The 23,910-nt window shown below is 34.8% G+C and overlaps 5 protein-coding genes across 12 annotated transcripts; 2 read left to right on the top strand and 3 right to left on the bottom strand.

Annotated features, from left to right (window-relative positions):
• The first annotated feature begins 2,636 nt into the window (after nucleotides 1-2,636).
• Nucleotides 2,637-5,173, top strand: LOC118042337 (anamorsin homolog). Its single transcript, XM_035050010.2, has 8 exons — nucleotides 2,637-2,791; nucleotides 3,036-3,186; nucleotides 3,586-3,752; nucleotides 3,829-3,933; nucleotides 4,103-4,262; nucleotides 4,345-4,478; nucleotides 4,808-4,882; nucleotides 4,964-5,173. Exons 1-8 carry the CDS (start codon nucleotides 2,789-2,791, stop codon nucleotides 5,000-5,002), a joined length of 834 nt encoding a protein of 277 aa, XP_034905901.1. The 5' UTR covers nucleotides 2,637-2,788; the 3' UTR covers nucleotides 5,003-5,173.
• A 324-nt stretch (nucleotides 5,174-5,497) lies between these two features.
• Nucleotides 5,498-7,173, bottom strand: LOC118042421 (protein COFACTOR ASSEMBLY OF COMPLEX C SUBUNIT B CCB3, chloroplastic). Of its 2 annotated transcripts, none has more exons than XM_035050116.2 (2): nucleotides 6,974-7,173; nucleotides 5,498-6,140 (listed from the first exon to the last, which is right to left on the bottom strand). In XM_035050116.2, the coding sequence occupies exons 1-2, from the start codon at nucleotides 7,064-7,066 to the stop codon at nucleotides 5,601-5,603; spliced, it is 633 nt and encodes a 210-aa protein (XP_034906007.1). In that variant the 5' UTR covers nucleotides 7,067-7,173; the 3' UTR covers nucleotides 5,498-5,600. The 2 variants fall into 2 exon arrangements, with proteins under 2 accessions (XP_034906007.1, XP_034906085.1); XM_035050194.2 differs by having other exon boundaries at nucleotides 5,498-6,135; nucleotides 6,974-7,132.
• Nucleotides 7,174-7,947: 774 nt separating this feature from the next.
• LOC118042555 (agamous-like MADS-box protein AGL61) lies at nucleotides 7,948-8,439 on the bottom strand. The gene has a single exon (XM_035050296.2). It carries the CDS (start codon nucleotides 8,437-8,439, stop codon nucleotides 7,948-7,950), a length of 492 nt encoding a protein of 163 aa, XP_034906187.1.
• Nucleotides 8,440-8,864: 425 nt separating this feature from the next.
• Nucleotides 8,865-14,778, bottom strand: LOC118042643 (2-dehydro-3-deoxyphosphooctonate aldolase 1). Of its 3 annotated transcripts, XM_035050457.2 has the most exons (15): nucleotides 14,689-14,778; nucleotides 14,503-14,569; nucleotides 14,315-14,412; nucleotides 13,900-13,996; nucleotides 13,281-13,346; nucleotides 12,400-12,459; nucleotides 12,187-12,261; nucleotides 11,985-12,069; nucleotides 11,538-11,596; nucleotides 10,811-10,855; nucleotides 10,393-10,491; nucleotides 10,089-10,136; nucleotides 9,914-9,961; nucleotides 9,158-9,262; nucleotides 8,865-9,048 (listed from the first exon to the last, which is right to left on the bottom strand). In XM_035050457.2, the coding sequence occupies exons 2-14, from the start codon at nucleotides 14,536-14,538 to the stop codon at nucleotides 9,206-9,208; spliced, it is 873 nt and encodes a 290-aa protein (XP_034906348.1). In that variant the 5' UTR covers nucleotides 14,539-14,569; nucleotides 14,689-14,778; the 3' UTR covers nucleotides 8,865-9,048; nucleotides 9,158-9,205. The 3 variants fall into 3 exon arrangements, with proteins under 3 accessions (XP_034906348.1, XP_034906275.1, XP_073260326.1); XM_035050384.2 differs by having other exon boundaries at nucleotides 8,865-9,262; XM_073404225.1 differs by lacking the exon at nucleotides 14,689-14,778 and having other exon boundaries at nucleotides 8,865-9,262; nucleotides 14,503-14,682.
• A 1,798-nt stretch (nucleotides 14,779-16,576) lies between these two features.
• LOC118042795 (uncharacterized) lies at nucleotides 16,577-22,475 on the top strand. Of its 5 annotated transcripts, none has more exons than XR_012167905.1 (15): nucleotides 16,577-16,728; nucleotides 16,857-16,916; nucleotides 17,008-17,119; nucleotides 17,266-17,338; nucleotides 17,513-17,558; nucleotides 17,700-17,810; nucleotides 17,922-18,018; nucleotides 18,357-18,453; nucleotides 18,541-18,601; nucleotides 18,728-18,858; nucleotides 19,529-19,646; nucleotides 21,096-21,216; nucleotides 21,474-21,555; nucleotides 21,673-21,747; nucleotides 21,967-22,028. XR_012167905.1 is itself a non-coding variant. In XM_035050545.2 (15 exons), the coding sequence occupies exons 1-15, from the start codon at nucleotides 16,660-16,662 to the stop codon at nucleotides 22,017-22,019; spliced, it is 1,338 nt and encodes a 445-aa protein (XP_034906436.1). In that variant the 5' UTR covers nucleotides 16,577-16,659; the 3' UTR covers nucleotides 22,020-22,475. The 5 variants fall into 5 exon arrangements, 3 of the variants coding, with proteins under 3 accessions (XP_034906436.1, XP_073260609.1, XP_073260608.1); XM_035050545.2 differs by having other exon boundaries at nucleotides 18,360-18,453; nucleotides 21,474-21,590; nucleotides 21,967-22,475; XM_073404508.1 differs by having other exon boundaries at nucleotides 21,474-21,581; nucleotides 21,967-22,475.
• The last annotated feature ends 1,435 nt before the right edge of the window (nucleotides 22,476-23,910 follow it).

Here is a 23,910-nt window from a genome sequence, read left to right as displayed (position 1 = left end):
AAGGAATCCGGCGTTTCATTCAAGAACAAAACATATAGATGTTCAGTATCACTTTGTTCGCGAAGTGGTGGAAGATGGAAGTGTGGATTTTCAGAAGGTTCACACAAAGAAAAACCCAGCAGATGCTTTGACCAAACCAGTCAACGCTGATAAGTATATATGGTGCAGATCCTCTTATGGCCTAGCAGAAACGTAAGCAGCATGAAGATGTCAAGTATTGAAAGGATAGAAGAATCACAAATGATGAAGTGTGAAGACTTGATTCAATCATCAAAGTCTTCAAGTGGGAGAATGTGAAGATAGGTGGAGGTGCCCACCTTGCCCACTTGACCAACTTGGCCACTTGGCCAACTTGGCCAACTTGGCCACTTGCTCTTCCATGGATGCTTGCCTATAAATAGGCAAGCATCCAAGCATTATACACACACCAAAGTAGAGAGAAAGAAGAGAGAGTGAAGAGGGAAATCCCACTAAATTGTGAGGTATTTGTGAGAGAGTAAGTGAGGTGTTTTCTCCTAGTAATAGAGAGATTCTTAGTTGTTCTCCTATTATCTGAGAGAGATTGTAATTCCCACATTACTAGTAAAATCCTTCTATATTTGCCCGTGGACGTAGCCTAATTGGGTGAACCACGTAAATTCTTGTGTGTTTCATTTCTCATTTTAGCCTTTTGTCTTGTCGGGTTTGCATGCCAGTATCCTAACAAGATAAAGGTTCAAGGAACTGTTTTATATTACAGCTTACCATATAATTATTTTTATATTTAAATATAATTGTATTCATCACAAGGTCAAGCTAACTTTATGAAAATGAAAAATTATGTTTGTTTATATATTAAAAAAAAAATGGAACAATGATCCTTGTACAGTTAAAATCTATAAATAATTTATATCAAATTTAGGAAGTTAGTGAATTGGACCGAAATTATTTTCTAGAGGGAACACTTGGATGTTGTCCTAGGCTTTGTTTGTTTACAGGAAAGTTGTTTTTTTTTTTAAAGTGAATTCCGAGGAAAGTGAATTTCAGGAAAGTATTTTCCGATGTTTGGTAGTGTTATGGAAATGAACTGGAAAACACTTTCCAGTGTTTGGTTGTGTTATGAAAAATAAACTGGAAAATAATTTATTAATGAATTAATTTTTTTTTCAAATTTATCTAATATATATATATAATATTTAATATAAAATATTTAATCACTTATGCCATAACCCAACTTTTTGAATAAATAATACAAAATGAATGGATAAAAATATATTTGAGAATGGGGTTAAAACAACACAAATTCAAAGTTCATGGTTGAAATTATCAGATTTGAGAGTAAATTGGTCAAAAATTGAAGAATTAATAAGTTTGAAAATTTAATTAAAATTTGGATTAGTTTAATTAATGAAATTAGAAGAATTAATAAGTTTGAGGACTTAATTAAAATTTTATTTAATTAATTAAATAAATTTAGGGACTTAATTGAAATTATCCAAGGGTCAAATTAAAAGGTGGAAAAGATGCCCTGTCAAGTGTGGTTCATTCACATAGAAAGAATATAATAAAGAAATGGAAAGTGTTTTCCTTAGAATAAGAAAAAGGAAAACACTTTCCTCCTCTAACGTTTTAATTTTTTGTTAACTGGAATTGAGTTTTCGTTGACTGATTTTCCTTATGATTGTCAAACATGGAAAAGTGGGGAAAGTGGTTTCTAAGAAAATGAATTCCTGTAAACAAACAAGGCATTATGTTGTATTGAATTTATTTTAAGAAAATGATTTATAACTCCAGACAAACTTTAAATGAAGCTCTCTCGCTCTCGTTTATTGTGTTTGTTCTCTATTTTTTTTTTTATAAAAAAAGACATTAAACTTTGTAACTATAAAATGAATAATATAATTTTATTATTTTTAAAATATGACCACAAAATTATATGAATTTTTACATGGACGTTCTTCAAATAAGCGTATATGCATCTTATATTTGTAAGATATTAAATAAATGGATGCATAATGTAGGCGGGTGTCGAAAAACTAAAAGACATATATATATATATATATATATATTTGTCGAGGTAAAAAGACAAAAGACAACTAGGACGGGACAAGATAAAATACTATAAATTATATTTAGTAATGATATACAAAATATAAATAAATATTTATTTATTTATTCTGTTAGTGAGGTATAAGAAAAAAATAAATTGTAAAAATGCTTATATCATACTTGTTATATATCACTATCAAAATTATAATGTTTTAAATGATAAATAAAGATTATTATTTTCACTTTATTTTATAACAAGCATTATTTATTTTAATAAACTTGAAATAATAATTATTTTACTCATCAAAATCACGTTTAAAAGAGATTTTTAATCATAGTTAAAAAAAAATCATTGCTAAAAGACAACATTGTTGAATTATAAATATTAAAAAATATTTTTAAAAACAAAATCACTACAATACCAAATACAAAATCCACAATTGTAGTCCACCGCAGCATTGCTTACTCACGAGGAGATAAATTACAGATCTTAAAGCAACACGCGTTTCACGCTAACATTACGTCCACGTCATAGCTTCTTTTTTGTCATTCATGTGGATGCGTTACACCCGATGGCGACACCCCTCTCAAGTCTCACCTTTTCAATATAAAAACAGCAGAGAGAGCAGCAAAACCACGCGAACGCAATAACTCTAAAAAGCAACATAAAACACAGTACGCGAGAGAAAGCCGGCGAAGAAAAAAAAACTATCGTTAGGGTTATTGAAGTTTCTCGAGGAGGTTGTTGAAGAATCAAAGCATGGTAAATCATCATGCCTTTAGCTTTCCTTTTCTTTTTCTTTTTGAATTGTTAATTTGTTAGTCGGTATTGTAGATCCTTTCTAGTTGTTTTTTGAATTTTAATTTTTGATGTCGAATACATACACAATTTTTGTTGTTTGATCTTCAGCATAATTTTCTTATATTTTTGTTTATACTGAAGATAATCCATTTACTACACAGTTTTTGCATGGTATATTCTTGATGCTGTAATTGGTGTTTTGTAGGATACTAAGAGAACGCTGCAGCGTTCTGTGCTGGCTTTAACAGACGAGACTCTTATTTCAGTAAGCAGAGTAGTAAATGCTGCAAGGGGGGACGCGAATGATGGGGTTGAACGGTGTGATCCTCAAGTTATCACTCAAGCATCATCTTTAAGTACTTTCTTTCTTTCCTTATTTTTTTTTTTTAAATTTTGACAGGTTTGAATTCGTTGTTTGGATGTCATGTATCTGTATTACACATGAATTCTTTCTTAAACTTTCATGAGGAGATTATCTATTAACGAATGGTAGTTTTGATCGGGTATATTTTTTAGCGGGAGAGAAATGAAAAAAGAAAATGTGTTTTGGGAGGTCAATTTATCCTCTTTACCACATTGGGGGTAACATGGATGATTTATAGAGTTGGCAGTCACTGGCTCGCATGTCAGTATCAAATACATTGCATGGCATTAAACTCCACCCTTGTGCATCTTGTTTGTTCCTTCTTTATTAAATAAGGTTTGTGCATGCTACGTTGTGTCCTGGTTTAATATATGTTGATGACTTATGACAGGTAAGCTGCCAGCGGAGCCTTCCTCTGTGGATATTGTGGTTTCCATCTGCAGTTCGATTGAATTTCCTGGTGATCTGTTGGTAAAGGAAATTTTTAGAGTGTTGAAGCCTGGTGGAACTATTCTGATTTACAATTCTCAGCAATCTGTTATAGGAGAAACTGACAAGGTGAATGTCAGTGCTTTTATTTTTCCTTGATAAAGTTTTGGTTTGTCACCAAGCTTCTCACCGTGGTGTTTTCCAGACAATTTCTGGTCTTCAGCGCAAGTTGCTTTTAGCTGGGTTCTCAGAAGTAGAAGCTCTACAGCCAAAATCTGTTGGACTCTCCAATGCGATTCATTCTTTTGGGGTGAGTTAGTCTTCACAAGTTGATCATTAACGTGAAAGGGCAAGAATACATATTCTTCCTTGCAAGTTTCAATTGTATCATTCTTTTTACCATGTCCTAAGATTATTTGCTTTCCAGCATTCATATTACTATTTACTTGGTTGCATTTATAATCCTTCTTTATTTTTAGGTCAAGGCCAAGAAGCCATCTTGGAATATTGGGTCATCCTTTGCGCTAAAGAAATCCATAAAATCATCAGTCAAGGTTCAGATTGATGATGATTCGGATTTGATTGATGAGGATAGCCTTTTGACTGAAGAGGATTTGAAGAAACCTCGGCCACCACTTGGTAAGATACAAGACACCGAACGTTGGTTTTATGCATTTTTATGGTTTTTTTGGGCCGCTAATAACCAAATTTGTATGTGAAGTTGGTGATTGTGAAGTTGGAAGCACAAGGAAGGCTTGCAAGAACTGCACTTGTGGTAGAGCTGAGGCAGAGGAAACAGTGAAGTTGGGACTCACCACGGATCAGCTGAACAATCCTCAATCAGCATGTGGCAGTGTAAGTTTTATAATTCTGGATGTGCATTTGCGCGGATGAAATTGTATATTTGTATATGCTACACTATTTGTCTCAACATGTTCTTAACCATGGGTTCTTAGATGAATCTGATTTTTTTGGGCTTCACCGCAACATTGTTTCGGGAAAGTAAGCTGCATCCTTGTTTTAAAGCTGTCATGTTTAGGGTGCATTTTACTTTGTATCAAGGCATCGTGTTCATGAATAGACTAGCACATGAAAACATTAAAATTGCCATGCCTTTTGAAGTCTTCCGCATTGTGGGCTGGTTAGCTAATTATTTCATCCTTTTTTCCTTGAATGTCACACAGTGTGGACTAGGGGATGCTTTTCGTTGCAGCACATGCCCTTACAAAGGTCTTCCCCCATTCAAACTCGGTGAAAAGGTAATTAGCAGGATCTCTCTCCCTTTCCCTCTAAATTTACAATACTGAATTGTATAGAACTAAGAATCTCTCTTCATACAGGTGTCGCTGTCTGAAAACTTTCTCGTGGCAGACATTTGAAGATGCTGCTTTTGGACAAACGCAGCTTATGAAAGCTTTTGTTTCAGTTGGCAATGATCCATGCATACTTTACCAATTCAAATGGTAATCAACTTTAGTGTCCTGGAAAAGGTCCATAAAATGTCAAAACAATGCTTGATGATGAGAATAACAAAACCTAATTTTGTAATTCTTATCTGTCTTGGTGCTTATTTTCTCCTTGTCTCAGGTCCTTCGTTAATTCTAGAACTCATTCATCATTAAAAAGGTATCCAATCCAAACAGTTCCCAAACTCAAATTGAATTTAGCTCCGAATAGTATCACTACTGTTTATGCACAAGGTGTCCCATTATTAGCTAGGCACCTGTACAGCACCCGGCGAGCCACTGTGTTGATGACCACAAAGCAGCTATTCACAAGTTCAAACACATCTTGTCACCAATAAGCACCCATACTTGTTGGCTGAATGAATAAAAAAACTTGTCGTCAACAAGCACCAACTCCTGCTGGTTAAATGAACGAATAAACAAGCTCAGCCTTCGCAATTTTTACATGTATGAAGTCTCGCGTTACAAAACTGAATATACAATTTGATGCCTGGTGCAGCTTGGAAGCAAATCAGTTGATCTGTTGAGAAAGAAGAACTAGAAGCCCTTGTGGACCAACCAGTATTTCGTTGAGGAAACTCGATAAGCCAAACCATACCACAGGAGTCACATCCACTCCTCCAAGTGGTGGAATCAACTTCCTGGTTAGAATGAGAAGCGGTTCTGTGGGAGCATAAGCTATTACATATGGAAACTTCCCAACAGGAAGCTTCGGGTACCAGGACATTACTATTCTCAAAACAAATAGAAAGGAAAATGCTGAGAGGAACGGCCCTAAGATACCTATAGCTAACTTAGCTGTGGCAGGGTCCACATCTGCCAGCATCAACCTCTGGATTAAATTTGAGGTAGCTTCTGACGTTGTCGGTATATCTACCTTGATATTCCTCACAGCCTCGGGAACTCTAGAAAGCTCCCCTGAAATGGTTGCGTGTGATGGCGAGAAGTCAACATTGAGAGAGGCTGTGACTCCTGCAGAGCAACACGTCCTAGACCGCAAGACTTGACGGCCTTGATTGGCATGTCCTCTGGTAGGGCGTTTCAACCTTTCCTGCACAATATACTGTATTAGTGCAAATGAATATAAAAAAACTATGAAAAACCAAATGTCAAATGAAATCAGAATTATTGATTCATAACAAAACTCGAAAAGGCATTCAGAAAGATTCCAGGCAGCTCATTAAATAAAAAAATATTAAGAAAATCAGAGGGGCACTAAGACAGGGATTTTGGGTTCAAGCAGCATACACTAGAAAAACCTCATGGAACACGAAACTGAGGATTTTCTGGTGTAGATGGGATTTCTTTTTTGGAAAATTTATACTTATGAATTAGAAAAATAAATCATCAAGGAGTGGTGCCGGAGTTCTTGAAGAAAATAGACGCACGCACACAGAGGTCAGAAAATTCATCAAAATTGGAAGAGCTAATCTACCTCTAGGGCTGGTTTGGTTTCAAAAATTCAGATCACATTCACAAATTGAACTTGGTACCAGGACAAAGCAAAAGGGATTCAAATTGAGCAAGCCCTATCAGTAATCAAATGACACGAACTTGGCCTTGGCCTGCAGACACTGCTGCTTACTTTAGAAATCGGTAACCATATTCAGCTAAAATATCAGTTTTAACATATTTCCAGAATTACGTAACACCCACTCCCCCCCCCCCTCGAAGAAAACCTGTTGTAGCTACGGTTTCTTTTTTCCATTTTTAATCCAACATTTTGATCTGATAAACTTCATTTTAAACACAAAATCATTTACTAAAATGCTCGGTTAGTCCAGAGCAGAAGAAAATAAGGACTAAGCTAGAATTTCATGGCACCATTATATGTACAGAGGAAACTGGAAAAGCAAAATTGTAAACAGAATTTTGGGAACTCACCGAAACATTGGATTTGCCTTTCGTATGTATCAAAGGCGCCCAGCTTATATGATTCTGGTGGTTGTAGTAGTAGAGGGAAAAACATGCTGCCATGTTGTCTCTGTGTATGAGAGAGGGGAAGAGATGAATGAGTGGCAATCTATCATTGTGTTTGTGGATTTTTAGGTATTTGTTTTTTCATGGGTTAATTTGATTTGACTAGGAAAAGGAAAAACAAGGTACGATCATAGGACTCCACATTGGAAATCTGGTTCGGTTGATTCCATCACCTAGAAGCCCGAGCCAGGCTTTCTCTTAGACGAGCGCAATATTGGGCATGGGCCTGATCTGCTTAAAAAACCCAATTAAATAGAAAAATACTTGGAAAAAAAAATCATAATTATTGCAGAAGATTATCTTTTAAATTTATTTCTAAAGGATATTTAATATTTAAAATTTAAAATCTAATCACCTGAATTAAACTTGATATAAGAACACATTGGAAAACTAAATACCATACAAAGATATAATAAACATTGAATTAAATCCTAAAAAAACGAGTAGGAAAAATATAAACTCACCTTATCTCCTCGTTTTGTTATTTTAATTTCTTGAAAATGTTAAAAATTGAAAAAATGATGGTTATTCCAAAAACACGAACTCGCTTGTATTGGAGATGATTTGCGATATAAAACTTGTGAGAGTAAGCTAGATGATCAAAATTCATGACTGCATATATTTAAATATAAAAAAAACAGTTCATATACTCAAATAAAAATAAAATAAAATAAAGCACGAATACAACCTAAGCCCGTCACATTAAAACTCCAATAATAAAACTAATAAAGATCCTGGATTGATTATTTCAAGAATACAAATATTCAAATAGAAAGAAAAAACCTCATCCTGCACCAACCAGCTAACTCTTAAAAGAAAGAAAAACCCCTAAAAATCCTGCGTGTTCTTCAGTAACTATAAAAAGAATAAAAAGAAAATCAATGAGCATCAAGAAACCCTACAAAATCTCTTGTGAGAGATGCTCTCTCCTCCATCTCTTTTAATCGACTAGCCACATTGCTTTTGAGAGTCTCTAAAGAAGCCTTGTATTGCCGAAGCTCATCCATGTCCAAATCCATATCCTCAACTGGCAATGCCCACCACGAAGGCCGCCCTTCTTTCCCATCTACGACTCCCTTAGACGGTGGCGATGGCCCGTGTGTGCTAACATGGGGAGATTCATTAGAGCTGCTGCCGCAGCTATCAGTGGTGTGGTTGTCAAGAAATTGGTCGACGACCGAATCCACAGAAGGGTGGCCGAACGTAAAGAGCCTACCCGACAAAGAGTAGGAGACTATAGCAATCTGTGTATTGGACTCGCTGCAAAGAAATTTGGCCTTTTTTATAAGACCAGCTCGTCGCTTTGAGAAGGTCACTTTTCGGTAATCTTCGCTTTGTATTTTTTTTATTTCAATCTTTCTTCTCGTCATCTTGGGAGATAGCTAGCTAAAAATGCCTGTTTATCTTTGCCTCTGTTCTGAGGCTGAGAGGCGACGGGCTAACTGTTTATATGCTAGCTTTTTGTTTAATCCAAAACGGAAAAGAAATTATCTCATGTAAGTCGGTTGTTGAAGTGGGTTTGGATTAGGATACTTGGGTTTTGCAAGCCCTCGGGACACTCTGTTTCCAGATACTTATTTTTAATAATCTCAGTTTTTTTTTTGGCTTAAATAAAACAATAAATATAATGACATGCATGCATGTTCATCTTCGTCTTGCGCATGCATTCTCTCTATATTGTAGTTTTTTTTTTTTTTTTATTTAGAAAAACAGTACAAAATATTTTTTATTTTTAAAAAATTATTTTTAATATCAACCCATCAAAATAATTAGAAATATAAAAAAATATTAATTTAAAAAAAAAAATTTTTTTCAAGAACCAAACAGACAACATGAGAAGCTTTGGATATGAACTTTAGTTGAGAGATGCAGTATGAATACAACAAATACCAATATTCGAAGGATGCACCTCATAGGTATACGTGAAGCTTGTCATCTAGCACCAAAGGTTTTGGTTCGTGAACAATAACCTGTGGAAACTGAGAAACAATGGCTAAGAACGCACTAACTGGATGCATCTGGCATGATTTTGGCATCCGCAAATGGAAGGTTCTTAAAACGTTATTCAACTACGGAAGACGATCTTACAGCCCAATAACTTTGCCTTGTTACTCCTTGAGAGAGGTCTTCAATTCCCTAATCGCGAAATGGTGTGAGATCAATGGCCATTTGTTTCTTCCCCTTGCTCACCTTCTGTCAGCGCAACAAAGTAAGCATCAGAACAATAGAGTGAGCATCCAGGTCAAAGATGATTTAATGAAAATAATTCAATACCAATGCCCGTTTGAATTTTCTCGCAACAATCGAAATCATTCCACAATCAAGTCCATAAAGGGTTGGGATTTTCTTTAACGGGAATGAAAAGGCTGAGATATAGGCAAGAAATTTGCACGTTCTAAACATGTCTACTTGAGGGCTATAACACAGAGAGAAGATGCATCCGGAAACACTTTGAGATGGAAGGAAGAGACCAAAGCAGCAAGTGAAATTAATCAAACCAGCAGGCTTTTGAACAAGTCCAAGGACAACATACCAATCAAGTATGCTTGGTCCAAAAAAGTGCTAAATGAATGGAAAAGGAAACAGTGAGTTAAAGAGATCAGTAGATGATGGCAGAGATACCAAGAAGTGGCGGGAAGGTAAAATTACGAAAATTCTTAGGGTTTTATGAAATTATACTCCCAAACAGGGGCCCCTATCTGACACTTGGATACCTTTTCTCTCATCTCTGGAATTAGAGATGAAAGTATACAATGTGCGCAGCATTGCTGAAGATGAGTTTCTTACAGTGAATAAGCATCAAGGAAACTGTATGTGCAGATTCAAGACGGGTCTAGAACTTACAGCTATTGCCACAAGCTCTTCTAGCAGCTCCTCTAAATGGCGTAGAGGCTAATTTCATGGGAAAAACAAAAGATGTTAGATGATTATACTTCCAAAATAGAATATGGAATCTGTATATGGAATCTCATTAAAAACACCTATGGTGTTTGTCAAGGACCATGCTTGTAGAACTCACCCATTGAGTTGGACCATCCACTGGGGCATTTAGAGGATCGTCATGCACCTAAGCACCAAAAAGAAGCTTTGAGATACCATTGTATGTATATGATCAAGGATACTAGCACTGACATAACTACAAGAAGTCTCTGGGCCAGCCAAGAGTCCTTAACCAGAGCAATAAACTTTAATCCCTTCCTTCTTATGAACTTGGGAATCCCCACAAACTTGAGAAAAGGGTGCATGGGGTAAACCAAGCAACAAGAATTATAATCCCGAAACATTCCAATAATAAATTGATCATTTTTAACAGATCATCATACCTCCATGAAAATTCCATCCACCCCAACAGCCACTGCCGTTCTTGCAATGCATGGTATCAATTCACGAAGACCTCCACTAGCAACACCTCCACCATCCAACTGCAGACAGAGTATAGTTTAATCATTTCATAATGGAGAAGATACAAGAAGCAGATGTAGATAGCAACACATTAAACTTTACTTAAAAATGAAGGCCAGGGCAATACAGCAACCAGAAGGAAGGACAGCACAAAACCATAGCATCAAAGATCAATATGCAAAGCACAAAGGCCAATATTATTAACAGATTGGTTTCTCACATAACTTTTATCATGAAAATTATGTAACACACGCTAATAATGGTTAACTAACTCTTTACTAAGGCTGAATCTATTCACCGTTATCTAATTGTACAATTGAAAATGTAGGACAACCACACCTTTTTCCCAGCAGGCTGTTGCAGTGAATGTGTAATGTCAGCTACCTGTTTTGAAACACTTAAACCAATGGTTAGCTCTTCCAGATTATAGCATGTAAATCAAAGCATAAGAAGCAAATTAGTCAAAAAAGAACTATCTGAAGTAGATTAATCCTGGGAATCATGTTCAAAGCGGCCGTAGATCATTTCTAGAATCACTTTAAACACCATGTTTTATGAAAGATAAAAGTTGGTGACTTCTAAACTAAAGAACAAAAATTACACAAGCCAATGCTATAAACTTAAAAACTGGATTAAGTTTAATCATTCATGATTGGAAAAATTTGAAACATTTTTAGAACTTTTCTTATTTTAATGGAAGATTAAATTCAAGATCAAGATCTAAAAAAGTCAAAAGGATGCTGCGCTCTTGCAAAGAAAATTAGAATCCTGATCAGATACAATGAGTTCTCCTTATCTCTTAGACATTAAGTTCAAGGCGTGAAAAATGGAAATAGTCCAAGTTTTGGAGACTCATGTGAAGGGCTCTCTATACGAATGAAAATAAGGTGAATATCTGCTATTAGTTGGCCTTATAAATGCAAATCACCATTCACCCTCTGCTTTGATACACTTTGTATTAATTATGTACTTTCTACCTCTCTTGATGGAATTAATCTTTAACAGTTAAGGACTTGAGAAGCATCAAATGGTATGAAACAATAATATAGAAGAGCAATTGACTTACAACAGGACATTTAGCTTCCCTCATCCATTCAAAATTACGTGGATCAACAATCAAATCATCTACAAACCAAGCCCAAATGTAGGATCAAATCAAACTGGATAACAAATACTATTATTCATCAAAGACTTCAAAATTCAAACATGTTTAAACCAAGCTCTTTTAACTAGTGGAGTTCACGAAAAGTAGTTCATGGAACTTCTATCCAGATAATAAAACACACTATTCTTCCTTAGCAAGACAGCCCATAATTTTTAATTACCCAGGCTGTCCTACATTACTGGTACGCCAATTTAAAGTGACTTCTTAAACTAATTTCAGACAGAGAGTTGCAGAACTTCAAGAATCCCCTAATCAATCTCTTTTACACCGTTGAATGATAATAAGAAACAGAAAACACCTTCAGGCATATGGCATGGGTCATTTGAGACAAAAACTGGGCAGACTTACTATAGCCAAACATAGTTCCCCTCTCGCAAACCATGACATTTGGATTTCCTGCCAATCTTACCTTCTCAGCAGAATTTGACATGACCTGCTTGTTTTTAATTGTACGATCATCAATTAGAGAAACAACATAAGACAGAAGCATAACTCTATTTTAAAATCTTATGTCAAATAAGAATACTTTTTCATGAAAAAGAGAACTCACAGAAGGAGAACAGAATTGGCCTTTCTTAATATTGATAATTTTTCCAGTCTTGGCAGCTGCAACTAGAAGATCTGTCTGTTATAAAATCCAAAAAATAAGTGAACTGAAATTGAAAAAAACAGTGAAAGGAAAAGGCACATAGCGCCTCTCTCAAACTCAAAATTAAATCATCATGGAAGCACTAGGCTCGAAGCTATAAGGTAGCAACCTAACCTGACGACACAAAAATGCTGGAATCTGAATGATATCTGCAACTTGGCCGACTGGTTCACACTGGTCAAATAGAAAAGATTACAAATTGTTTGAGACACTTTGGAATCCAAATGCAACGTCAATACTTTGTATTGGTAGCGAGATGCCACTGAAGAAAAGGTTGAACAGTTGAACAGAAACAAAGGACTATAAATAGAAAAGAGATAAAATAGGACATAAGGATTTACACAATTCAAGAAATCAGGATGACTGCAAATTCTTTACGACACATTCCATGGGGAAACAAATGAAAAAAACTCCATGAGGTTCATCAAGCCAGTAATTTAATCATTTTTTTTTCAAAATTCTATTATTTTGGTTACTGATATTAGAAAGACTTGGAAGTTATAACAAACAAATCACAGTGATATATAAATGATATCCTCTTGCAACACAATAATACATAACTTTTATTTCTAAATCTAATTAATTAAAGTTGCCTCGGCGTTGGGTTTGTATAGCTGGTCTCAACTCCCAAGGCAAGATAAAGGACAGGACCGGTCACATCTTGTATGCTGTAGATCCAAATGATATAGCAAAGCAGAATAACTGGATCTGCATAACAAGTTGAAACTAGAATAGAACTAACTTAGTTCAGGTTTGGACCCTGCCAAGCACATCAACTTTCATTTCTCATTCTCAACACCATTAAGAAGTAATGCTCCACCTAATGGAACTGAAAGTCTAGAAGAGCCATGTAATAGACAATCGCTCAACACATTAGAGTATATAATATAACCTTCCAAAAAATTAAAGAGAAGAAGTCAGCCATGAAACATAATAAACAGGATGTGAACAACTGAGGAACCCTTGACAATTTTAAGAATAGGATGGCAGCCTACCTGAATTGTTTCATGCACATCAGTAACAATGGGGATGTCATATGCTAGTTTAACCTTCTCAAGGATCTACACCAAATAAGAGAGAGATATGATATTAACCAGATATCCATTCATGCATGTGAAATTTCCTAAAATTATATAGCATCTTGAAAAGTCTACTCATAGCATGACACCAACAAGAAAATCTAGTGGATGTGCGAACAAACAAATTTCTGTGCATGCAGTTTGATATAAATTGATACAGGTGCCAATTTATACAAACATGCACTACTTGTTGATGTCAAGCATGCACTAATTGTTGTCCTACATCTGATTTGAGTTGTCATGTCAAATAACAATGGCAGAGACCATAATACCGAGATCATTATGCAAATCACCATGATCTATAAAGGGAATATATGCTAACACTATCCTGTCCCGTGTTCCAACTCAATGTCTACAATTTATGAGCATTTAACTTAGTCCTTACCTGTGAATGTGTGAGCTTATTCACATATATTTCATAAATGCTGCTAGTCTTGATTTAACAGTTATGAATTAACATAAAAAGCATGAACTTTACACCCATATCTTATTCCAATATTCCATTCTTCTCATTTCATAAAGCATGAATCGATACCTTCAACCCTTCGCTCATCCCTGGACCTCGAAAGGATTTGGAGGATGTTCTGTTAGCTTTATCAAAGCTTGATTTAAAAACAAGTGGCAACCCAACTCTACAAGATTGAAAAAAAGACAAAATCAATGGAATCTCAATCATCAATCTTCTTCTTTTGTTTTCTTGTTTCAAGTAACGCAAACAGGCAAAGGAACTAGAAGGACCAAATTCACACTTCAATTTCTTTAAACACACACGCACGCACACAAAAAGCAACGCCTTCCACAATTAGCTTCATTTAACACCTCACAAACACATTCTCTTCAACTAGCTTCCTTCCAATGAAAACGAAATCAACGCATTTCCTTCATTAAACTAAAAAAAATACGAATTTTCAGAAGTAACTGACTAACTAACATACAAACAAGAAACATACTTGGTTGAGATAGTCTTGAGATGGTTGGCCATTCTAAGAATGTGCTCCTCAGATTCAATCACATTGGGTCCAGCTAGCAAGAAAAATGGTTCTGCTGCCTGTTGTTCAAATCCATCAACACAAAGGACGATTCATACTAATGCAGCGCCTAAACAAAAATCTAACTGGTTCGAGATCCAAAACCTTACCTTGAGCTGGTTAAACAAAACAGCTGAGGAATCCATCTTCTCTACTCAACCCAAGAATCCTCTGCAACTGCAAAATTTTATGTTACTCAGATTTTGAAGAGCACGGCTGTCATTTCTTTAGTCAATCAAACAAATTATTAATAATAGCAGACAAGTTTTGATAGCAGAAGAGAGATCCCATCTTACTAGATCTACGCTATAGCTAAAAGAAATCCACACTCGGAATTACAGACCGAGAGTGTCACTTCAGTATTATTTTTTTATTTTTTAAAATTTATTTTTAATATTAACATGTTAAAATAATTTTAAAATATTAAAAAAAATAAATGTTAATAAAAAAACATGTTAAAATTCAATAAAAAAACAGCCGTGAGTTAGTGAGGGAACCAGGTCAAGACGCAAAAAAATGTGCGTTTCGGGCCTTATAGTAACCAGTTAAGTCTGAACAAAATGGCCAGAGTGGCCAGGCCGAAGGATAACCAGCCTATAGTGTAACGCTGTACAGGGCAGGCAGGCGAGGAGAGGACGCAGCTGTCTCTGGGTTCAAATTTTTAGATATTTTTTTATATTAATATATTAAATTTATAAAAAATCACGAAAAAAAATATTATTTATATTATTTTAAGTAAAAAATTCATTTCTGTGGTAAGAAGGAGAATGTGTCTGTGTTGTTTTTCGTGCTGAAATATATTATAATAATATATTTTTATTTTGTAAAAATAAATTTTAAAATTAATATTTCAAAACAATAGAAAACATATAGAAAAAATTATCTTTTTATAAAAATAAAAAAATAAAAATTTTAAACATACATGTTAACCGTGTTTCCAGAAGCTATATAACTATATAGCCATCCATAACCAAGAAATTTTTATTTTATTTTTTTGGCTTCAATCAGACTTACAATTTGCGAACTACATATTGTTCTATTGTTTCAAGTTAATCCAAACAATCTCTCTCAAAAAATTAATAATATATTACCAGCCAATGGACAAGTTATTACCAACATAGAAAATTTGAATTAAAATCCATGAGTATTTATTCCTCTATTCTCAGGTGTGACATTGCCAGCATTTCCTAACGATCAAATTAGATTCTGCTGCAGCTCAAAAAACCCTCATAGAGCTGTTTTTTATGCGGGAGGCCGCATGCCAGCAGTTTCTTGAACAAATCAATGGAAGATGAACTCAAGAACAGGTGAGAGCAACCGAATGGAATCCGTCAGGTCCGCTTCATTAGTTTGATCTGAGAGTCGAGAGGAAAAATAACAAGACCAAGAACACAACCTGCCGCAGCAGAATTAATGGATATCAACAAATGCAGTTTATAATGCGATGATTAATTCCTATAAAAACAGTATCATGCAACATTTACTTCCATGTTAAACCTATAATGTATGCGAAAATTCTAGCTGGTACAAGCTGATTATATCAGAAAAACTTACCCATTATCATAGACAGGTGTCATTCTCGTTGCTAGGTCCTGATTTGCTGAGAAATAAAGGAAGAACCTAACCACCTTGCAAGCTTAGCTCTCTCAACGTAAATATTTGCGAATTGTTTCTCGCATCAGGCACATCCAGAGCCAAGTCCTCCAGAGATTCTGATGCATGGTTATGAGGCCTGAGTTAAAGCATTCATCAAGTGAGCCGCGCAACCTTTCATTCTTTTTCTCAATCATAGCCGTTGGCGCTTTCTTGGCAATCTCATGGAGAAAAAATGTCTTTCATGCATAAGTGGGCTTCCCTTCTTAGGAATCCCTTTGCTAGAATCGCCCTTGCTTGAGCCAACATGGTTAGGTGACCTTGGAGAATTTGGAGACTTGGAATGAACTGAGATCTGCAATGGAGAAACAGATAATGGATCTGCACTCTCTGAAGCAGATCGTACAAGCTCCCGATGCACTTTTGATGTTGTTTCAGTCCTCGTAAAAAATATCAAGCTGGGCCTGTCTCTGAAATTTAAAGCCCAAGGTATAAGCCCGCGAAAATACGCGGGCCCATATTAGCCCAGCACAGCTCCGCTTCGTTAAGTTTTTTTCTCGAAACGGCAGCGTTTTGAAAAGCCAGTGAAAACTTCGTCTAGAGTCGCCGTCTCTTCTTCAATTTGGCCTTGTAGTGGTAGACCTGAGCGAAAACGGAGTAACAAAAGCTGAACCATGCCCGAAGAAGCAGTAGAAGTCATCGATTTAAGATCTCAAATAACTTTTCTTCAGAACAGAGTCAAAGTATTATTACTATCCTCTCTGCTTCTTCTTCTTCTTTTTTAATCATCGCTTCGCTTGTTTAACTCAGTCTCGATTCACATATTTCTTATGTTTTGAACTTGATTTTTTTTTATAAAAAAAAAAACTAGGAATTGGAGGAAGAGAATGCAAAGTTTTCCTCTCGACTCTCAAGCTGTCGCTGTAACGAGGTTTTTTTTCTCTTTTGTTTATTACATTAACCAAACCAGTTTCAGCAGTTACTATTTTTTTCCTAGCACTTGAAGTTAAGCAATGATGCAGTTAAAAGAGAAGAAGCCTAAAGAAAAATGTAAAAATCTGGGAGAGGAGAGAGAAGAAATGAATTCTGGGAGCAGGAAGAGTGGAAGAAAGAAAGCTGCGCCTAAAACGCCAGGTCTCTTATTTTGTTAGCTTCTCCAATGTATTTTCACTTGACTGATTTCTTACCATGCTCTTATTGTATTTTATTTTGGTCTGTTTTCCGCCAGCTCAATCAGAATATATAGTGATATTTTTTTTTTTATCAAAATTTATGCATAGGTTATGATACAAGGATCATGAATCACCATCCGAGGAGATATGTTGCTCTTAAAGTCATGTATTTTGGTCAAAGGTATCGATTGGGATGTTGAAACTTGAATATGAACCTGCGTTTCTTTTTGTTGACAACAAGGAGCTATGTGTTTCTTTCTTTAATCTTTTATTTTTCTTTTTGTAGGCATTTTATACTGTTTAGAATAATGGTGGAAGAATGAAGACCTTTTTAATCTTGTGTGTTATGCTTCAGGTTTTATGGTTTTTCTTTGGAGGCACAAATGGATCCGACAGTTGAGGTGTGGCATTCCGTTTTTCCTATTTTAGATCATGGGACTGGATTTTAAGGTTCTGTATGGAAGTGAAACGTGAGGTGATTTTGTTGAGTGATGAGTTGTTATGACAAAAAATCTTCTTCTTTAATTCAAGTGCTCTTGCAGTCTGAGATTTTCAAGGCTCTTGAAAAGACAAGACTTTTAATTGGTGAGAAGAAGGAAATACAGTACTCAAGATGTGGTAGAACAGACAAGGGAGTTTCTGCTGTTGGGCAAGTAGGTTGCTTACCCAATAAAAGTTCTGTTTTCCTTAAAATACCCGTTTTATATTTCTGGGTCGATTGAATTTTCATTTGAAATTGAAAGCATGAAAAATGTTTGATGCAGGTGATTGCGCTGTATTTACGATCCAAACGCAAGGACATTGATGCACACAACAAACATTCAGGGGAGACTGTTCCAGAAGAACAAGATGGTCAGCCAGGTTTGTTATTTTTAGATGGATTGCTGAGCTTTATTTACTTGTAATGGCCTTCCTTTTAAGACAACTTGGAACTTCTAGTTTTAATTATCTTGTTATTAGGATAATCCTCCCTCTAGTTTCTAATTATATGATAACAATTTTTGAGGTTTCGGGAAGAATGTACTCTTAGGTGTAGGATGTCATCCTAAATAGAGTACACAGCACTATGTCACTGCTTACAAGTTACATCTATCAAGCTGGAAGAGAGAATTTTCTGAAATAAATCTTTTAAAGTGAAACTAATTCAAATTTCTCATTTTTTAACTTACAGTATTGTTATCTTCTTTTTTTCCTCTCATTAGGGGAAATTGATTATGTGAGAGTGTTGAATGGAGTCCTTCCAAAAGACATTCGAATTGTGGGCTGGTGTCCTGTTCCAAGTGACTTCAGTGCAAGGTCCTTCTATGTGCTTCATGAACTATTACCTTGAACTTGTCAACTATCATGTGTTTATATAATCAGTCATCTTATATTGAGGTGCAGGTTCAGCTGTTTGAGCAGGGAATATAAATATTTCTTTTGGAGTGACAATTTGAACCTCTCGGTATGCAGTTCCATTATCGCTAGAGCCTTTTTTTTTTTGGACTTATACCTCTGGTTTTATGCTGCTTGACCATGCAGCAACAGGGCTTAACAATAACTCTATCATCATTTTTTATTTTTTTCCCAGGTTATGGAGACTGCAGGTAAGAAACTTATTGGGGAACACGACTTCAGAAACTTCTGCAAGATGGATGCAGTGAAAGTGCACAATTATAGGCGAAATGTGATGTCATTCGAGATCTCTCCTTGTAATATGAGGTCTGAATTTATAAATCATCTCGTCTGATTTCAATATCAAAGCCAGTTTACCCTTTTATGCCATGTTTTTATTTTTCTCAATTGGATGCAGTAACCAGCAAGGTAAAAACCTTTAAAAAATAAGTTAGCATTTGATTCCTAAAATGTTTCATATCACTGAAGTTTGGCAGTTGCATTGCTTGAGTGGTTGAGTGTGCAAGAGAAACAAATATCAATAGCCGGGCTTTAACTTAAGTGGTAAAATGGTGGGATGGGTATGGATGGGTCCTCCAATTCAATTCTTCTCAACAGATTATGGTGAATAGTAAACGAGAGGGTGCAACAAACAATAAACTAAAAATACAAATGGACGGGGAGATATGAAACATTGTATACTCGGCGTAAAGTAGATTGAATCTTCTCATTTCTCACCTCCAGGATGAAATATTTGGTGATGCACAGCCACAGTAGTGGCATGGGGAGTGTTAAATGGATGATTAGGAAGCTAAGCATCAGAACCAAGTGAATAAACATGCTTGATTTTGTTAAATTCCAACTTATGATGAGAAATAGACATCCCTTTATTTATTTATTTATTTATTTATTTTAATTGATCATTGCACAGACATCCATTTGTGAATTTGCTATACTGGCAATTATTCAAATTGAGACCTTGCTATTTCTTTTGTAGGTTTCAAGGGCATCAACTTTATGCTATAAAAATTAAAGGTAGTGCTTTCCTGTGGCACCAAGTCCGGTGCATGGTTGCTGTGCTATTTATGATTGGCCAAGGTCTTGAATCCCCTGAAGTGAGTATCAGATGTCATTCTAATTGCATGGTTTCCTCTTCTTTATTTGATGCCTTTAAGCCAAAATATTTTACAGCAGAGACAAGTTTAGCATCTTGATTTAGTTTACATTTGCTTTAGCTGAATTTCCAGAGATGACTAGAATATAAAATCTGAACAAGATGAGCGCACACAGGATGGCTCTGAACATTCTGCGGATAATTTATGCCAGTAAATGCTTACATGTGCATGTGCACTCATGTGCTTTTCTATTCCTTGTGTTGCTTTACAAATTGGATCCCACCATGCATAGCAATTCTATCATAGATGATAGCTTTTCACCATAATATTCAGGCAGGGACCATTTTAAAACAACACTGTGTATGTTGGTATGCAATGAGTACAGCAGATCAATTAATAACTATCAAGCATTGAAAACTTATACTCTGATATGATACTTAAAATAAATAATAGTAACAATGTAACTATTCACATTCAAAATCAACAACAAATTATAATACAATTTATTTATTAACAAATAAAATTAATATTAATATTTATTTAATTGTAAATAAATAGAACATAAAATATTTAAAAACTATCTCTTGAATTAGACCTTTCGCCACTAATAGAGATTAAGGAAGTGGAATCTTTGAGCTCCTAGAAGAGAAACATCAGAAAGTCTTTTAATTCGTTCATAACTTGTTCCTCTATAATTTAACAATTTTGCAAACCACCATAAAAAATTAGAATATGAAACTTTAAAAAAACTATAATTTTTTTTAAAATAGCATAAGAAACCATATTTACCTTCTTTAATGGAAACATGTGCATATGCTTTGGGCATTGGAATTATAATTTATTATTCTTTATAGGAACATTGTTATGTTTGAATTGGAAATTAAAGAAATCTTCTTTTTAATTCAATTTTAGTACTTGATAGTAAAGGAAATTTAAGGGAAATATTGATACATTTAGTATATCTTTTAAATGTTCTTGTTTGACTTTTGATATGAAATTATTGAACGACCTTATATGGTTAAGTCTAGTAAAATTTAAGGAGGGTTGAGTAAGTACTACCCCCCTGAAATTCTTAGATTGCTATGATATTTGCTTAATCTCTCAAAATGTTTTTGAAATCAGGGGTGTCAGCTGACACCCCTAGCTTCCCGCCAACATATACAGTAGTGAGCATGCGGAATCCTCTCTGTGAGCTAGATTTCCTTGCTAATTGACAATCCAGATGTATATATTTGCTCTTTGCTTCCCTGCTGATGACTTTAAGAGAATTCCTCAAGGTTCATTCTTTCACTTGGGGAGAATTTGAAAGCCAGTTAAGGTGGGCTGACAAGCCCACAGAATGAATCATTGGAAAAGTTTCAAACAGTCGTTGTGCTGCATGGTTTTCTGTATCTTCAAGAATAATTATTTCAGTATGAAAGCAACTTATGTCAAGTGCTCAATTCATAGGTAATAGATGCATTACTGGACACCAGGACACTGAGGAAACCCCAGTATCTCATGGCTCCTGAAATTCCGTTGGTTCTTCTATCCTGTGAGTTTGAAGGTCTCAAGTTTTCGTGTTCTTCAGGTACTCGATATTTGAAAAGACCATTACAAATACTATTTTCAAGACATTCAGTAGTTGAGATTAAGCAAACTCTGCTGGGTTACCCCCAACCTCCAAGGAGCTCATTGTTTGTATTTAATATTTCAAAGCAGCTGTTTAGACAAGTCATGTTCTTTGGAATTCACATCACTTTCATCCATTGCTTGCTGAATTTGTAGGCAATTTTAACTGCAATATCTGAGATAATTTTTATCAAGTGCTACTGAATTTGTGAATAGATGCCGGACAAGCTCTGCATGCTCACTTGGAGAATGAATGCCGACTTTACCATCTCCAGGCTGCTATCTTTCACGAGGCTCTGTTGAGTCATTTGCCTTTGTCAATTGGTGCAGAAAGTACTTCATTTTTTTCTAAACGAAACATCTTAGCTATTGCTTTTATTGGTCTACATTGCTGATGTCATTTCTGAACTTTCAGATAAAGACGCATCTAGCAATGGAGTGACAAGAAAAAAAGCTTCCCATGTTCCCCTCATGTCAAGGGAAACTGAGCGTAAGTCCTATCATAACCTCGAGTATCATCATAGTTTTACTTCAAAGATGGAATTGTGTGTGCGTGGTCATGAAATATTATTGAACTATTAACAAGAAGGTTGGATGTGATAAAAGCCAGCCATTATCGTTTCTCTATCTGTACCAACTTCCTCCAAAATAAATGTTCACAGCTCTATATCAATATTTTCACCGTGCTTGTTATTGCTTGAACTTACAGCATCATATGAAGAGCGGCGTGCTAAGCTGGAAACGGCGAAGTTAAGAGCTTGATAACCAGTCAGCCAGAGCTGGGAGAGTTTAATGCAACCCAATCCTGCAGGTTATTTCAATTTATACACTTTTCATTTCTAGCCGGCTTCTGGAGGAAAATAAAACATTGTGATTGCAATGCTGGCAAAATTATTGTTTGAATCAAGACCCAGAAACTTTGGCTGATGGTCCGCAGGATGTGGAAAAGACAGGCTCTCCAAAAAAGGTGAAAACAAGAACGATCCCAAGATTTCACAAGAGATTGGGTTCTCCCACTCACTTTTAATTGTTCGCGCCATGGTTGATTGTCAATTTTTCCTTTTTTAGATCCTTCAAATTTTTTCTTATTTGCATTTTTGTCACTGGACTTTATTTTTTTTCTCAATTTTATCATTGCACGTTGTATTAACATGGTTTTGTTTCTTGAAATCTGATTTGATTTGTATGCTTTTTGCATACTCGATGTGGAGTTAATAACCAGGTGTTTATTGTGTTCTCAATGTGAAGTTGAATATTAGGTGTTAAATTAAAGATTAATTTTATAAAACTGAATTTTAGGTTGTTCTTAAAAAAAAAAATGAAAGGTTAAGGACCAAAAATAACATTTTGTAAAATTAATAAATAAACTAAAAGATTTGAGTTTTTTTTATTCATCCATTGTGCTCCCTCTTACATTTAATTGTTCGCGTTTGTTCATTGTCATTTTATCCCTTTTAGGCTTGGAATTTTTCCTCTCATTGCACTTTGATTGCTTAACTTTATTTCTTTTTAATCTCATCCTCACAAGTTAATTTGGCATGTTTTTATGTCTTGAAATATGTTTTCATTTGTATATATATGGTATTCAAGTGTTCTTATGTATTCTGGCTGTAATTGAATATTCAGGTATTAAATTAAATATCAATTTTACATAATTAAATTTTAGATTGTTATTAAAACAAAAATTGAAAGATTAACAGCCAAAACTAACATCCTAGTTTTTTTAACTTTTGCATTTTAGTCATAGAATTTTATTTTCTTTTTAGCTCAGTCCTTATCAGTGGTTAAAGAAAGGAGAAAAATGTCAAAAAAAAAAAGAGAAAGAAAGCTCTTAATTGACCACAAAAGATATAAATACCTGCAATTTTGGTGTTTATAATTTTTTTTAAGAGAATAACTTAATCATTCAATTATGTCAAAGTAAATCGAGTCTTGATATTTTTTTTTTATTTGATTTCATTTTGAATTTATAATTAGATTAAAATGTATTTTATAGTAAGAAATAGAATTTTAGAATTCCACTTGATTTTTTTTGTATTTATAAGATAAGGAAATTAAAATTTATTTTTTAAAAATTCCAACAAGCAGCCTCTGCTGGCTGAAAAAATGTTGTAGACGATCAACACGATATCTTCTCAATTCAAAAAGAAAAAGAAAAAGGCAGGGGGGGTCTTCAACCTTTTATAGATGCGATCTAGTCTATCAAATCCAAGCACAATCCACCTCTTTAATTATAAGCAGGCTATCAAATCCAAGCACAATCCAACTCTTTAATTATTAGCTAGGCACGTAGACCCATCCTAACAGCCCAAACATCTCTTCTTCTTTTTTAATGCCTCTTATTTTTTTTATTTTATAATAAAATTCATTTTAAATAAATTTATTTAAATAATTATCTAATTATGCTATGATTTTCAAATAATATTAAAACTTTTATGATAATACTAGTTTGTATGCTCAATTGAGATTATTTTCTTAAAAAAAATATGATAAACAACAAATTACATGTTACAATTTAAAAAATAAATGCAGCTCTAATGTCTGCTCAAACTGGATTTGTTATGGATAATCAATTAAAAATATATATTAAAAACTCCACTGTTCATAGTAACCATTAAAGCATCATAAAAAATATACAGTAATCAAAAATCGC

The sequence above is a fragment of the Populus alba genome, chromosome 14 (assembly GCF_005239225.2).
Source record: "Populus alba chromosome 14, ASM523922v2, whole genome shotgun sequence".
NCBI classification, from domain to species: Eukaryota; Viridiplantae; Streptophyta; class Magnoliopsida; order Malpighiales; family Salicaceae; genus Populus; species Populus alba.
This window is presented reverse-complemented; position numbering and strand designations above follow the sequence as displayed.